The sequence below is a fragment of the Mirounga leonina genome, unplaced genomic scaffold (genome assembly GCF_011800145.1).
Source record: "Mirounga leonina isolate KUSES-001 unplaced genomic scaffold, KU_Mleo_1.0 Mir_82, whole genome shotgun sequence".
Taxonomy (NCBI): domain Eukaryota; kingdom Metazoa; phylum Chordata; class Mammalia; order Carnivora; family Phocidae; genus Mirounga; species Mirounga leonina.
Window position 1 is genome coordinate 46,215,981 of NW_023270825.1, and position 15,863 is coordinate 46,231,843.

At 40.7% G+C, this 15,863-nt stretch overlaps 1 protein-coding gene across 3 annotated transcripts in view; it reads right to left on the bottom strand.

The window, feature by feature from the left end:
• The window catches only part of GNG2 (G protein subunit gamma 2), a 120,480-nt gene that overhangs the window by 10,378 nt on the left and 94,239 nt on the right, over positions 1 to 15,863 (bottom strand). For all 3 annotated transcript variants that reach the window (XM_034993155.1, XM_034993157.1, XM_034993158.1), the window contains one exon: positions 13,812 to 13,924. In XM_034993155.1, the coding sequence (XP_034849046.1) occupies positions 13,812 to 13,898 (87 nt within the window). In that variant the 5' untranslated portion in view covers positions 13,899 to 13,924. The remainder of the gene's footprint in view (positions 1 to 13,811; positions 13,925 to 15,863) is intronic.

Sequence of the window (15,863 nt, forward strand, 5' to 3'; positions counted from 1 at the left end):
GCGGGGAGTCAGCTCCTCCCTCTCCTGCTCCCCCCTCTTGTGCTCTCTCACTCTCTCTCTCTAATAAATAAATAAATAAAATCTTTTAAATAAATAAATAAATAAATAAAAATAAAAGGTTTTAAAAAAATAAAAATTAAAAAAAATAAAACTTAATTCCCAATGTGATGGATTTGGAGTTCTCATGAATGGGATTAGTGCTATACGAGAGATCCCAGAGCTCCCTCACCCCTTTTCTGCCACGTGAGAACATAGTGCGAATCAGCCATCTATTAACCAGGAAGTGGGCTCCCATTACACATGGAATCTGCCAGTGCCTTGATGTTGGGATTTCCCAGTCTCCAGAACTGTGAGAAAAAATGTCTGTTGTTTATAAGCCACCCAGTATGATATTCTATCTTAGCAGCTCAAATGGACTAACACAGGGTCAACAGATAGAATTTAGGGGGTGGTCTGGTCTGTGAATGTTGATGATAAAAATTACATCTCTATTTTCACTAACCTCAAATGGAGATTTAGCATTTCTGTCCATTACATTCCCAGATGTAGACAACACACAACAGTAGCATTAGTAGTCCATCGACTTGGTTAGCCATAGAAATCGGATATTTCTCATCACATTAGAAGTTTTTGCAAACATCTCAACATTTCATTTATGTTCATCCACTTTATAATTATAGACCCACTATTATATCTTATATTATCAGTTAATAAAGGAGTACATATATAACTATCACAAATGTTTCTCTAAAAACTATTCTGATAAACTGTATTTCAGTATGATTAGTTTCCTTTGTAATTTGAAAACACTACTCTGAGAAGGAGACCATATGCTTCAGTAGGCTGCCAAACAGGTCTAGGGCAGAAAAAAGTTTAAGAATCTCAACTGTAAATGAATTCCCGGCTTTCACTACTGTGCCAAGAGTAGTATTTTCCACACTGCAGCTAGAAAGTTAATTTAAAAATATAAATTGGCTCATACCACTCTAATAGTTTCCCATTGTACTTTGCAGAGAACCAAAACATCTTAAAACAGCCTGTGGGTCCTGCAGGCTTTGGGCCTGCCCATATTTCCAATTTCATGTGTGGCATTCTTCCCTCCCCCCACACACCTCAGCTAATGTTATGGAAGCTCCAAGTTCTTTTTTGCCTCAGAGCTTCACATATACAATTCCCCGGAACATTCTTTTCCCCATTTTCTCAACAGCCTGGCTCCTTCTCTTCCTTTAGGAATCAGTTGAAATAATGCCTCTTTGCAGAGTCTTTAATGACCACTTCCTCCAATAATAACTTCCCTCATTATGTTCTTTCATCCCATTCTCTTCCTTTATAGAAGAACACTTCTCACAATTTATAATGACAGCCATTGTTTATTTGCTGATTCATATTTTTCTTTCACTTTAGGCACTATACTCTAGGAAAGCAGAAACCATGTCTTCTTTATCTACCATTGTATGATTAATACCAGATACATGGTAGACACTCAGATAATTGCTGAAGGAGTTCTCAAACATAATCCTATTCAATGAATATTCTATTCAACTAATACTTACTGAGTACCTAATAAGCCAGGCATAGGTCTGGATACTTGGGATAATAAAGGAAGAAAATACACAAAGATTTCTGTCCTTGCAGAACTTATGTAATTTTCTAGACTTCCAATTCAGACTATGATGATAAAACACACACTAATTAAACTGGGAAAAACATAGGAACAATTAGTTTATAAATGTTAGGCAACAGGCAGCACAGGACAGTGATCAGTGAGAGAAGGGAGATAACAAGCCTTGTCCCAGCTGACTGTGTAAAAAGGGTTTTTAGGCCATGGCACAGGGAGGGGCCACCAAAACAGAGTTAAGGAATCTCCTTGAGTTGAGGAGAGAATAACAGAGAAGAAAGAGCTACACAGACACAGAAAGAGGGAGAGAGAAAATGTGAGCTCTGGAGGCCTCCAGAGGATTCCTTTTGAGTCTTTAGCTGAACACTGATCAGCACATATGTGGGAGAAAACTGCTTGAGGCTGTGCAAAAATATTCAGAAAGGATCAAGTGGAACAATCCCTGGTGATCACACAGGGCTGGAGTAGTTTGTGCCTTTCTACTGGCAGAGGAGAAAGATCTCATAACACTGGGGGGTTGAGTAGAGTCCTATAAAGGGTATTGCTGTGGGAGTGGTGCCAAATTGGCCCAGGTTAAGGGCTATTATGGACCCACCTGCCAACGTTCAGTAGCAAGCCTTGAATAGATCAGAATGTTTCCAAGTAACTTAATTGCACTACAGCACAAAACCCCCAAATACTAAAAGGAATACAAAAAATTCCAGGATGCCACAATATCTAGAATCCAATAAAAAAATTCAAGCATATAATTAAGTGGGAAAACAAAATCTCTCCCATATAAGGAAAAAAAATACAAAGAGGAAGACCCAGAATTGACACAGATATAAAATTGATAATGATGTTGTTAAGACAGCTATTGTAAATACTGTCCATAAAATCAAGAAGGTAGAGGAAAGCAAAACATGATAAAAAGAGACATGGAAGATATTTAAAAGACCCAAATCAAATCTCTGGAGATAAATAATATGCTGGATGGAATTAGCAGCAGATTTAGACACTGCAGAAGAAGAGATGAGTGAACTTGAAGACAATAGGAACTCTCCAAAAGGAAGTACAGAGAGAAAGTAGACTGAAAAAATATGAACAGAACACCGGGCTAGAAGATAACCTAAGGACCTGAATATAGACATAATTGGGGTCTCCGAAGGACAGGAGAAAGGTTGTGGGTGCAGAAGAAGGAAGAAACAATATCTGAAGACATAGTGGCTGAAAAAGACTTAATGGCTGATGAAAAAAACAAACCCCAAATGAAGAAACATGAATCAAACTACACCAATGTACAGCATCATCAAATTGCCAATACAGTATTCGAATGGGAAAATGGGGAGAACAGAAAAGAAAGCATAATAGTTATAGAGAATGTTAGAAGGTAGTAAGTTTTATTTAATTAATCAATTAACTAATTTATTTATTTAGAAAGGGGGCAGGAGAGGCAGAGGGAGAGGGAGAGAATCTCAAGCAGGCTCCACACTCCCTGCAGAGCCCAACATGGGGCTCTGTCTCACAACCCTGAGATCATGACCTGAGCTGAATTCAAGACACTTAACCAACCGAGCCACCCGGGTGCCCCAGAGGGTAGTAAGTTTTATAAGGAAATGAAAAGTAGAGCAGGGTAAAAGGGATTAAGAATGTGTGGGGGGGGGGGCGGGGGGGGGGGGGCTGGGGAACAGATTGCAGTAGTTAGGCTTAGTTGAGAAGGCAATTAATCTTTGGGTGAAAACTTACAGAATGAAGGGGAGGCACTGACTTGCACTGTAAAGGAGCACTCTGAATGCTGTGTGGAAAACAGCAAGTACTTTGTGGGAGTCAAGGGTTGAAGTAGAGACTGCCCCGGAAGCTACTGTCGTAATCCAAGAGAGAGGTGGCAGTGGTTCAGATGCAGTGTAAAATGGTATAATTCTGGATAAACAGTATTTGAATGTAGAATCACCAGGATTTTATGATGGACTGGAGAAAGGGTATGAATACAAAAGAACTATTAAGGCTATCTCTTAAAGTTTTTGGACTGAACAAATAGAACTGTTCTCATTTCAGCTGGTGAAAGCTGCAGGGAGAAGTTTTGGGGGTGAGACCAGGAATATAGTTTAAGTTTGAAATTAAAATGTCTGTTAGTGAGATATACAATGCTGGAGTTTGAGAGAGATGTAGACTAGAGCTATAAATTTGGGAATCAAGGCCATATAGAAGGTATGTAAAGCCTTGGGAATGAACAAGATCATCAAGAGAGTGTATTTAGATAGAAAAGAGAGGGGGGCGCCTGGGTGGCTCAGTTGGTTAAGCGACTGCCTTCGGCTCAGGTCATGATTCCGGAGTCCTGGGATCGAGTCCCACATCGGGCTCCCTGCTCAGCGGGGAGTCTACTTCTCCCTCTGACCCTATCCCCTCTCATGCTGTTTCTCTCTCTTTCTCAAATAAATAAATAAATAAAAATTAAAAAAAAAAAAAAAGAAAAAAAAGAAAAGAGAGGGACAAGTACTGAACCCTGGAACGTTTCAATGTAAGAAGCTGGGGAGCCTAAGAGGAGCCAGAAAAGGAAATTTAGACATAGTTACCTGTGAGAGTGGGTGGGGACTGTTGGGAGCCAAATGCTGAAGAAAATGCTTCAAGGCATAAGGAATCATCAACCATGATAAATGCTGCCAGTAGGTCAAGTATAATGAAATGGAGAATTGACTATTAGATTTAGCCATCTGCAGTCATTAGCAACCTTGGTGAGAGAAGGTTCAAGAGAATGGTGGGGGTGAAAACCTCACTGGAATGGGTTTACAAGCAAATGGGGCCTCCTCCTCCTTCTTCTTCATGAACAATTCAGTCTTAAAGGGATTGGGTGAGACTAAGCAAAGTGGGCTCCACACCAGGTCAGGGGCCCACAGTGGGAGGTCAGAGCTTGAGCAAGGTGAGGAGAGCATCTGTACAGAGGATAGCCTGGTGAGGAGTGCAGGAGCCCGAGTGGGATGTGAATGCATCCATGTCGGGAAGAAAGGTCATGGAATGGGACCTTGGTTCCCTACAGGAGAGTTGGCCAAATAAGGACCAGGGGAGCTAGGATCCTCATTGTCAGTGAAGGGAGTTACAAATATGGGAAGTAGAAAGCTAGAATATACTCTGTGGTGTAGGACAGGACCTGGTGGTGTTCGTGTGAACTCATGGTTACATATACACAGATACAAAGATAAAGAAATAAAGAGACATCTATCGTATTCTTTAACTCTATCCACTGAGAGGACCTTGAGCAGCAACACTTCAAACACTTCAGCAATGAGAACAACTAGCATCCAGGTTTTCATTTCTAAATACCATTCTCAAAGGAACTATTGCTCTTAGGGAAAAGGGTGATTCCAGTGTTGTGGCAGGGAAATAATAAGAGGACCCTACACCATCTTTTTGTGCCAAGCACTAAGGACGCACTCAAAGAAAGATGGAGTCATGTCAGAAGGACATGAGAGCTAGCTTTTTAGCCTGTGCCAATTAAAGCATCAAAATAAATGATGGTAGTAGCAAATTATAAACCCCCAAATAAAAGAGGAAGCCATGAGTCTATATCAATATAATTTAAAAAACAGAACGTTTGATGAGGAGTGGGATAGTGAATATAGTCTCAAGGTCCATCTCCCAAGATCCAAGTATTTATTAATAACAAAAGACAAAAGAAGAACTTTACATGAAAAAACTGGAAGATAACACCTTAATTAAGTAATCGAAGTTAACATCACCAGTAAATGACAATTTGAAATCATATGCTACCGATAAAATGTAATGAGACAAATATCCCCATCAATTCTATATTAATGTTCCCGTTTTGTTACCTGAATTTAATCATAAGGAAATATCTGACAAACCCAACTTGAGTGGTATTCTACAAAATGAATGGCCCATAATCTTCAAAGGTGTCAAGGCCATGAAAGTCAAGGAACTCTATGGACAGGACAACTAAATGCAACACATGATTCTGAACTGGGTCCTTTTGCTCAAAGGGATATTACTAGGGTGATTTGCAATACTTAAATGGGGTCTGAAGATTAGAAAATAGTAACGTACCAGTGTTAACCTCCTAATTCTGATGACTGCATTATGATTATGTAGAAGAATGTTTTCACTTATAGGAAACACACACTAAAGTATTTGGTGGTGATGGGGCAACCGTTGACAACTTATTTTCAAATGGTTCAGGGGAAAAGAAAATTCTTTGTACTGCATTTGCAACCCTGTTGTACCTTTGAGATTATTTCCAGAGTAAAAATAATTTTTCAAAAGAAAGGGAAAAGAGACATTAGAGATAGTGAATATAGACAACTTTTTCAAGAAGTTCTGAAAAGCAGAGCAAACAAATGAGGCAGTTGCAAGAGTAAGTGGGCGATTCAGAGAAAAAAAATAAAATTTTATTTAAGATAGAGAAATAACACTATGTTTGTACAATGATGGAAATGATGACATAGAGAACCCAAACTGATGATTCAGGATGGACAGGTGGTGGAGTGTGACCTTGGATTAGGGAGATGAGATCTGATGCACATGTGAAGGAATTACATTTGACAAGAGTGTGGATCTCCTCAGATTGACCACTGCTGAAACCCAGCTATCCAGCAACCTCTCCAAACTAGACAGGGGCTGAGAACCTGGAAGTAAAGAAATGGTGACTCTAGAGAGTCCCAAAAAGGCCGCCAAACTATGATTTTAGGCTCTGAAAAAATAGGAACCTACTCTAGGCAGACATTCTGACAGCTCTGAGAAGCAGTTGTCAGGATAAAAATCAGACCTAAGATTTTAAACAGTATGTAAGGATATAGTTCTGTCTTCATTACATTCTGAAATGAAGACACATTTTAAAATTGATGTCACAAAATTCTTGCAAGCCATCAGGCAAAGAAATAAGCACTGACGGGTGGTCACTGCCTATATGTGTGGGAAGTCACATGTGTGTTAAGAGCATCAGTCATTCAGTCAAGTCCTTCAGTTGAGTTGCCTGCATTAAAAGCACCACCCAGGGTTGACTTTAATTTGTTGCTTAAAAAGACCTCAAAGACTGTGCTGGGATGGAGGCTTGAAATGGGAAGTTCATTGTCTGTCATTGGCTTGGCAATATACCTGAAGGCAAAAGAAACTGCCAAGCCTCTGGGAAGAGATAGAATTTCCAAACTAGGAGAGACTGGTCTGACATTTGTCTAGAAAGGTCTTTTGCTCAGGTCAAAAGCAACTGGCTATTTTAAAGTCTTCATTTTTCTTTGGATCACTAATATGTAATTCAAGTAAGAAAAAATGAAAACATCCAGCTTAAACACTAGTTCGGGAGTGCAGAAAAAAACCTTAGGATTCTTCGACATGCCTTGGAGACATACTGAGAATATGAGAGGTGCTATGGACAGCAAGATTACTAACGTCAGCAATGAAAGGCAGCAAATCGCCACGATGTCTCACGACATCATGGTGCCTGCATCATTGCTGGTGGCCAAAATGGAGTCTAAAGGATCTTTCCTGGGTGTGAAGAGCACCCAGGATCAAACTTTGATTGTGATACTAGAGGAAGTAAAATTGTATGGATAAATATTGACTATTTTTTATTTATAAAATAACGAGTGAATCTTCTAAGTAGTCTTCCCCTCCCCTCTCCTCCAAGTTGGTATTAAGCTAATGGTACATCAATAGGATTTTTCTAAAAAAGGAAATAGAATAATATTTTTGAAATTAATAACTTCAAAAGAATCATCAAAAAAGTACCTTATATTTAATTTACTCTATTTAATAAGAAAAGAAAGACATTCAAAGTGCCATCCAAAGTAGTTACATTTTTAAGAAGGGAGAATTCATCTGGCCTGAAAACTGGGCTATTCAGAAGAATTCATTTCCTAGGGATTTCAAATTATCAAGGTTTAACAATACTACTGCTATAGCTCCTAGACACAGTGCATAAAGCTAAGGACATACATGGTGCTTAATAAATAACTATGAAATTTTTTAAAGTTATATCAACTCTCATAAAAATGAAGTGTCAAGCTCAGTTACTAATGTATGTGTGAATTCAATTTTATATTTTTTTGTTTCATTTTCAGCAAATTGAATGAATTAGGACTGGCCATCTGTGAATACGACCCTTTCCTCTTTATGTCCTTTGACATACTATACTGATTTTATTATCCCTAAAAATAATCTCATCTGGCCTATGAGGAGGATAGTATCTCATTCTCCCTAATCAAATGCAAGCATTTCAGGGAAAAAGATTTATTTATTTATTTATTTGAGAGAGAGCGGGAGAGAGAGAGAGTGCAAGTGGCGGGAGGAGCAGAGGGAGAGAATCTTCAAGCAGACTTCCCACTGAGCATGGAGCTGGATGCAGGGCTCAATCTCACCACCCATGAGATCATGACCTGAGCTGAATCCAAGAGTCAGACGCTCAACTGACTGAGCCACCCAGGCGCCCCTCAAATGCAAGCATTTTAGGGAAGAGGTACTAAAACTTTCATTTCTAATTCTGGAAAAATACTTCAAAAGTCCCAAACCTAGGATATATGTCCCCTCTTTACTACCAAGGATGATGTCTAACTGGTCCATTTCTCAGTACCATTTTCTGTGAAGTTCAATTCCAATCTTTTATGAGTCAATCATCAGAAAGATGATTCAGTCATTAGAAACACTTGTGTTTGTTTAATAATTTATACATATTTTTCAGTTATGAAAATCAGTCTGTTTTTATGTTGAACTGTTATAAAAATAAGGTATACAATAAATGCTGGCTACTTATAATCAAACGTAAGACATGAAACTATTTACCTGTCCTCTCTTCATTTTTGTATTTCAGTGAATTTTCTCCTATGATCATGTTTTTTTTTTAAAGATTTATTTATTTTTCCAGGGAGAGAGAGGGAAAGAGAATCCTCAAGCAGACTCGCTGCTGAGTGCAGAGCCCAACATGGGGCTTGGTCCCAGGACCCTGAGATTATGATCTAAGCTGAAAATGGTAAGCTATCCACTAAAAAAAAATTTCTTGAATGCCTGTACCCCAGCACTCTGAAGGATACAGAGAAGTAAATGACATGGTCTTTGACTTTGAGGACTGTGTACTCTAATTGGAAAAATTTATTTGAAGAAAATGAAACCAATTAGTAAATATGGTCAGAATGGCAAGAGATTCATGGACAAATGGGGACTGGAGCTGACCCCTAATGAGGGAGTAAGGTTTGGACAGGGTCTTAGTTGGTTCAGGCTTCTGTAACAAAATATTGTAGACTGGGTATATAATAAACAACAGAAATTTATTTCTGACAGTTACGGAGACTGGAAAGTCTAAGATCAAGGTGCTGGCAAATTCAGTGTCTGGTGGGGTCACTTCCTGGTTCACAGATGTCTGCTCACTATTACCTCACATGGTGGCAGGGATGAGGGATCTCCCTGGGGTCTCTTTTATAGGGGCACTAATCCTATTCATGAGGGCTCACCCTCCTGATCTAATCATCTTCCAAAGGCCCCACCTCCAAATACCATTATATTGGGGGTTAGGATTTCAACAAATGAATTTTTTGGGAGGGTTGGGGGAGAAAAACATTCAGTCTGTAGTAGATAGGAAAAGAATGAGGGGGCGGGCATTCTCACTGAGGGACCCAGAGTAACCAGACAGGTGGAATTTTCATAGCATATTCTTAGGATAATAAGGGGAGCAAGCTGGACATGTCTATTAGGATTATTTGGGAGAAATGAGAAATAAATTTGACATTTTTATGGGGGTCAATTTATGGAGCATCCAATTAGTTAAGAAGCAATCATTTCACCCACGCTCCTGGCCTTGGCTTTCTTTTGTTCTTACATCTACATTATTCTTCATGATGCTAACGATGCCCTCTGTCAAAGGGCATCTTTCCAGCTTACAATGATTCTCACTCCTTAACTATCCAACCCTTTCCATTCATAGGGGTGGGTTAATTCCTAGGAGCAATGTTTGTGCAATGTGGTTTGATTCTAATGTCCGTTGATTGAACTGCATGAACTGCAGATGGTTCACTCTTGCTAGAACAGAGATGCCATTCTAGCAATATGCACTTGAGACTAAAAGGAATTGACTCTATCTCTTTCTTCATGGAGCTGGAAGTGACTCTATCTCTTTCTTCATGGAGCTGTGAGCAGCCACCATGTCTGCCACATGGAGCAGGCAGCTGAGAAATCTATTCTTCCCGGGAAAAGAAAGAGGCAGACACACAGAGAGAGGCAGGGGCGTATAACAGAGCTCTCCTGGTCCTGATGGTCTTCCAACTCTTATTTCTACTGCTTACCCAGCTACATTTCTGCTCTTGGAATCTGAGACACACTGTATCTTTTATAATCAATCCCTTCTTCCTGCTTAAGCAAACTTGGGCTAGGCTTCTATTATTAGACACCCAACGAGCCCTAATAGAGTGGTGAATAAATAGATTTACTGAAACCTGCTGTCCTTTACTTTTGGACATGCTCTCTCAACTTGTGCTCTAAGGACAAGCTTCCTTTTATTCATCTTTGCTCGACATCAGTGTGACTATATTGCTCTCATACATCTGAGTGTCACGGTCTCCGTGCCCCTCTCTGTCCCTGTCCCCAGATCCCTTCCCAGCTTTGATTTCTCTTTACTTTCTGTCCTTGAATGAAATGCTAACAAAGAAACAGAGAAAGCCTGGGAGTATAATTTATATATGCCCGAGGCTTATGAACAGATAATGGGTTCATTAGCTCAATTCTCCCGGGATTTGTGATGCAGAGGGATAGGACTCAAGAAGGTTTAAAAATGAATACGCTCTTCAGATCCTCTTACAGTACAGCTTCTCTCTGCAGCCCGAGTTATTCTGGAGGCCACAGGAGGGATAAGGCCGCCCCTGCTGATGGGACTCTCGAAGCTCCAGTGGCAGCTGTGCTCCCTGCCCCCCGTTTGTCATGGTCTCAGTCACAGTGGGCTCTGCCGGATATACATAACACACTGCTGCCCTATAGAGCTTGAAGAGGTCACTACTCCGACTGCAGAAGCACATACATGGGATCTTCAGAGAGAAGCCCTTTCTTGCTGACAGGATTACGCAGGGAAAGTAGGTGGAGAAGCGGGAGTGCTCAGAAGCCTTTGAAGGGACTCCTAAAGGCAAATAACCAAGCCCTAAACCAGCCAGCTGACAATTCTGTCAACACAGTCGCAGTGTAGCCAACAGCTTGAACTAAAAATAATCTGACACTTCGCCACAGCATGCCTGCCTGGCTCTGATGTGCTGGACAAAGGCTGAATGACAAGCTGCTGCTGTATTTCCAACAGCGTGAGATCTAACGATGTAGCAAGGGTCCAAAGATTTGGATGTGAAGATTGCCTGGGAAGATCACCACCCAGCACTCGGTTTGTTAGAAGAACGCTTCCTCTCTCTTATAGCGGCGATGTCTTCGGTGCCTTCGGAAGTAGTGTATGAAGGGAGTCAGGGTGTGGTGCCGCCTTCTTTCTGATGGTATCTGGTGCCTGTGCTCCTTGGATCTCTTATTTATGTCAGTGATAGGTCTTATTCACATTTTTTTGTAACCCCCTCCTAGACTAGGAGATCCTTGAGGGCAAGACCCATGTCTTCATCTTTCTCCATCTCTGTATCTCTAGGCCCTAACAAGGTCTGGCCATTTAAAAAGCTGTCAATAAAGTATTTATTAGATAAAAGAATAAATGAACAACTGAAAATTGGTAAAAATCCAACCTTATGATGAGGGCCTTTGAGAAGGATGTAATGATTGGTCGGAGTCTTCACGGAGTTACCAGAGTTTAAAGCAGAAGGTTAGAAAGGAGGAGAGTGAATGTTCCAGGCATTTGAAATTTTCATCAAGGGCATCAGAAGTGGCTCAGTATGGCAAGTGGGCAAAAAGAAGGGGATGAAGCTAAAAAGAGTGGCAGAGGCCAGGAGGACCTTGCATACTCTGCTAAGGAGTTTGAATTTTATTTTACAGGTGATGGGAAGCATGAAAAGATTTTCTGTGGGAGAGGGACATAATGAGATTTTCTTAGAGAAAATTTTCTTTGGTAGCACTATGGAGGGTAATTGATGGCAGGGATGGAGACAGGGTTGAGATGGATTTCAGGATCAACCAGGAGCCCCCTGCAGTCAGTAATTCAGGTGAGGGAGGGTGGAGGTCTGACTTATGGCTGAAAAGCCCTATTTCCGTCCTCTTCCTCCCACTGCCAGCTTCTCATCACCTCCAAAACCATCACATCCTCCTTCAGGAGACAGATCTGAGGATGCTGAGGAGTAACAGAAAATGCCAACCACAATAGTGCTTCACAAATACTTTTATCTTAGTTGGGCCACTCTGAAAGGCAAAGTGACATTTTCCAGAAGGTCCATGGGCAGAAGCTTCCTCTCTCCCCACCCCTTCCAAAGAAGCACTAAATGACTCTTCCACAGTCCTTGAGCCACCTCACTTCTTGCAGCAGATTCTGTGCCCACCTTCCAATTTGTACTTTTTCAGCAAGGGAGTGAAAAAGAAGAGGCAAAGGGAAATGAGGAAAAGAGGAAGGTGTCGTAAGGGAGCAAGGCAGATGATGAGGACCCCTTATTTATCTCATTCATGAATAATAAGAAGAGTTAAAGCTGTTGAAAGAAGAGAAGCTGTTTACATGGCCGCATTATCAGAACTCAAAAAAGATTAGGACAGATAGATGCCCATGGATATTTGCTCAGCTTATTTATGAAGGAAGATCATCTTTCCTTTCACTCTCTAGCCCGCATCTGATGGGAGTTAGAAGGAGCAAACCCAGGTGTCTGGCTGGCTCAGTTAGTAGAGCATGTGACTCTTGATCTATAAGGGTCATGAGTTCAAGCCCCACATCAGGTGTGGAGCCTACTTAAATTAAAAAAAAAAAAAAGGAGGAGGAGGAGGAGGAGCAAACCTTAGACTTTATTTATTTGAGAGAGAGAGCAAGCATGAGCAGGGGGTGGTGGGGGGGAGGGAAGGAGCAGAGGGAAAGAGAGAGAGGGAGAAGCAGACTAACTGATGAGCAGGGAGCCCAACGAGGGGCTTGATTCCAGGGTCCTGGGATTATGACCTGAGCCAAAGGCAGACAGTTAACCCACTGAGCCACCCAGGTGTCCCTCCCCTGGGTTCTTTACCTTGGCTACACAATGAAACTAACTGATAATTAAAGAAAAATGCAAAAAACCCACAAACCTGATGCCTGAATCATACCCCAAGAGATTCTAATTTAATTAGTCTAGAGTGTGGTCTTGGAATTGGTCTTTCCAGAGTTCCCTGGGTAATCTGAATGTACAGGTGGGCTGAAAACCACTATTCTAGACTGGGGGTCAGCAAAGTTTTCTGTAAAAGGCCAGAGAGTAAATATTTTATGTTTTGTGGGCCACATGGTCTCTCTTGCAACTACTCTGCTTTGCTGTTGTAGTGAGAAAGTAGCCATAGACAATATGTACATGAATGGCTATGTTCTAATAAAACCCTGATCTGGCTCATGAGCCTTAATTTATTGACCTTTGCTCTAGAAGCATACTCCAAAGGTTGGGTGGGTCGTTTAGGTTGCTAACTCTGGTATGGAGAAAATAGGAAAAATATCCTAGTTTTAAAAAGAATTTGGCATTTGGATGAATGTTCTAGCTTTATTTTAATAAAATGAGATATGTTTCTGAGTTCCATTTGATAAAATACTTTCATTAACCCACTATGCTGTTTGACTTCTTAGGGAGATCATATGTGATTTTTGTGTTTTGAAGGAAAAAAAATCCAATAAGTTATTAAAAAGAGATAATTACAACCTGCAGTGGTGAAGAGAAAGATTAATCATGACAGACAGACACTTCAACTTAGAACCTAAACCAAGACAGAAAAGCTAAAACCCAAATGAAAAGACAGTCTCTACAGAGTCAGAGAGGTCAACTGGTGACCTGGTAAGTTTTGTGTGTTCTCCAATTTCCTTGGCTAGAATTCAACCATGAGCTTGTTTTTCATTTGTCTGTTTTTCTGTTATTGTTTTGTTTTGAATTCTACGTGAAGAATCAGTTTTAATTTATGCTGTCATTTTATTCTGGAGAAATCTGGAGAAGGCAAAGACACATTAGAAAAATGAACTTTTTGCCCAATTACTAAGTTTCTCTCCTGCCCTCGCTGCTTTCATCACTCTCTATAGAAGGGGGGTCAAGTGACAGATGGCTGCAAATCATGCTCCTTATAATCAAGGCTGGAGGATCTGTGTGGGTTATGTGGTCCTCACCTTTATCCTATCGATGTTGGCTTCCATCTTCAGCTGTTCTACCAGCTTCCTGGCTTGTGCTATGCTGGCGGTGTTGTTGCTGGCCATTGGAATGGGTGGGTTTTTCAGATACACTAGAAAAGAACACAGGAAGAAAGAATGCATCAGAGAATTCAGGAGCTGCCAAATGTGCAGGTTCATCATCATGGGGGAACTTCGAAAGAGTGGCTGTGGTCAGGCCTGGCTCTCTCAGCCCTCTACATCCCCAATCCAGCACCAAGTCTGATTGCAGGCAGACCAGGAGATGAGGTGCTTTTTCAAACAGCACTCCCCCACCCCACCCCACCCCAACACACACACACACGCACACACCCCTCTGCACTTCCATCCCTTCTTCTGGGAAAAACAATGAAGACTGTTTACCAAATCAGTTAGAATAAGATATGCTGCTGAATTAAGAAAGCAAGTCACTAAAATTATCTTAATGTATGAAATGAGCTCAAAATGGTAAAGTTGACAGTATGTATTTTAACTGTTGTCATTTTCCAGGTACTACTATTGTCAGATACTCTGTTTAAGTGCCCTCAGATGATGAAGAATGAAAGGCAAGCAGAGAGGAATGGTAAATTAAATAATCCTTTAGGACTAAAGACACCAAGTTTACGGTGTTCTCCTGATGGGATCCAACACCAGCTTTTTAGTTAACTGTAACCACCTCAGTCAATTATACTGCAGAGACACTGCATAGGATGTGTGGCTTTTCAGCCACAGTGTTGTTTATCCAGCATTTTAAAGAATAGCCTTTTCTCTCTGTTCTATTTGAAATATGGCTAGACACAACTATTTACTTAACTCACAATTCTTCATCTGTAATGTCAAGGGGGAAGGATTGCCATGTCTAAATTATTAATTACATCAGTGAGTTCACCAGCAGAATTCTGTGTTCAGTATAACGGACTTATTACTTTTATAAATATGGAAATGGAACACAAATGTTTAGAGAGTGGAATTCTGTACTTATGTAAATTATGAGACGGTTTCTTTGCCTCTGGCTTTGCCAGATCTCCTCCCCATCATTTCCCCTACCCCCTTCAAGTCCTATCCCAATTTCATTTCTCTTCTAATTCTTTCTTGACCCACTATCTCAATTTATTTTTGTTGTTCATTTCAGAAAGTACCCTATTTTATTTTTGGTGCCCATTTCCTCCACATTCTGATTGGGTCTCGCTCCATGTCAAGGTGCCATATGCTATTTCAGGACTGTCTGTGTAAATGTGCCCTTTGAGGTCACTGACACCCTACAGTGAAGCAATGTCTGAGAGCAGCAATTTAGCTAGAGTGCGTGACCCAAGAAATGAGAGGCATTAAAGCCTGGCTTCAGTCAACAGTCGAATCTTGTTCTGAAGACATATTAAAAACCATGACTTCTGCTAGCTTTGGGGAATATTTTATCCAGGGATAAAGTAAAATCAGGCTACCATCTCAAAAAGGACAGAAGACACATAGAAAACCTGAGGAAGGAAATATAACCCATAGTAAGTTCAATACAAGACTGTTACTTATTCAGTAAAATCAAAAAACAATTTTTAATTACCAAAAGAGCATAAATATGTAAATTGTCTTCTTTGGTTCTTATATCTTGGTATCTTGTTCTTCAAGGCAAAAAAAGAAATTATGTGTAACTCTCTGTAAACAAAGAGGTCCCTTCATAGTGAGTGTTATTTTATAAAGAATACTGCAAAATCAGCCACCCCAATAGCATAGCATTTACAGTATAATTGGAAGATAATTAACTGTTCCCTCAACTTATTTTCAAAGGCGTCAGAGACAAGAAAATGGAAAGGGAGACTGAAGGGATTTTGAAGCCAGAAAGATCTCTGGACTCTACTTTCATATGCTTGAAGATCAGCGGAGGGATCTTTATGTAAAAACAAAAAAACAAGGGGCGCCTGGGTGGCTCAGTCGTTAAGCGTCTGCCTTCGGCTCAGGTCATGATCTCGGGGTCCTGGGATCGAGCCCCGCATCGGGCTCCCCGCTCCGCGGGAAGCCTGCTTCTCCCTCTCCCACTCCCCC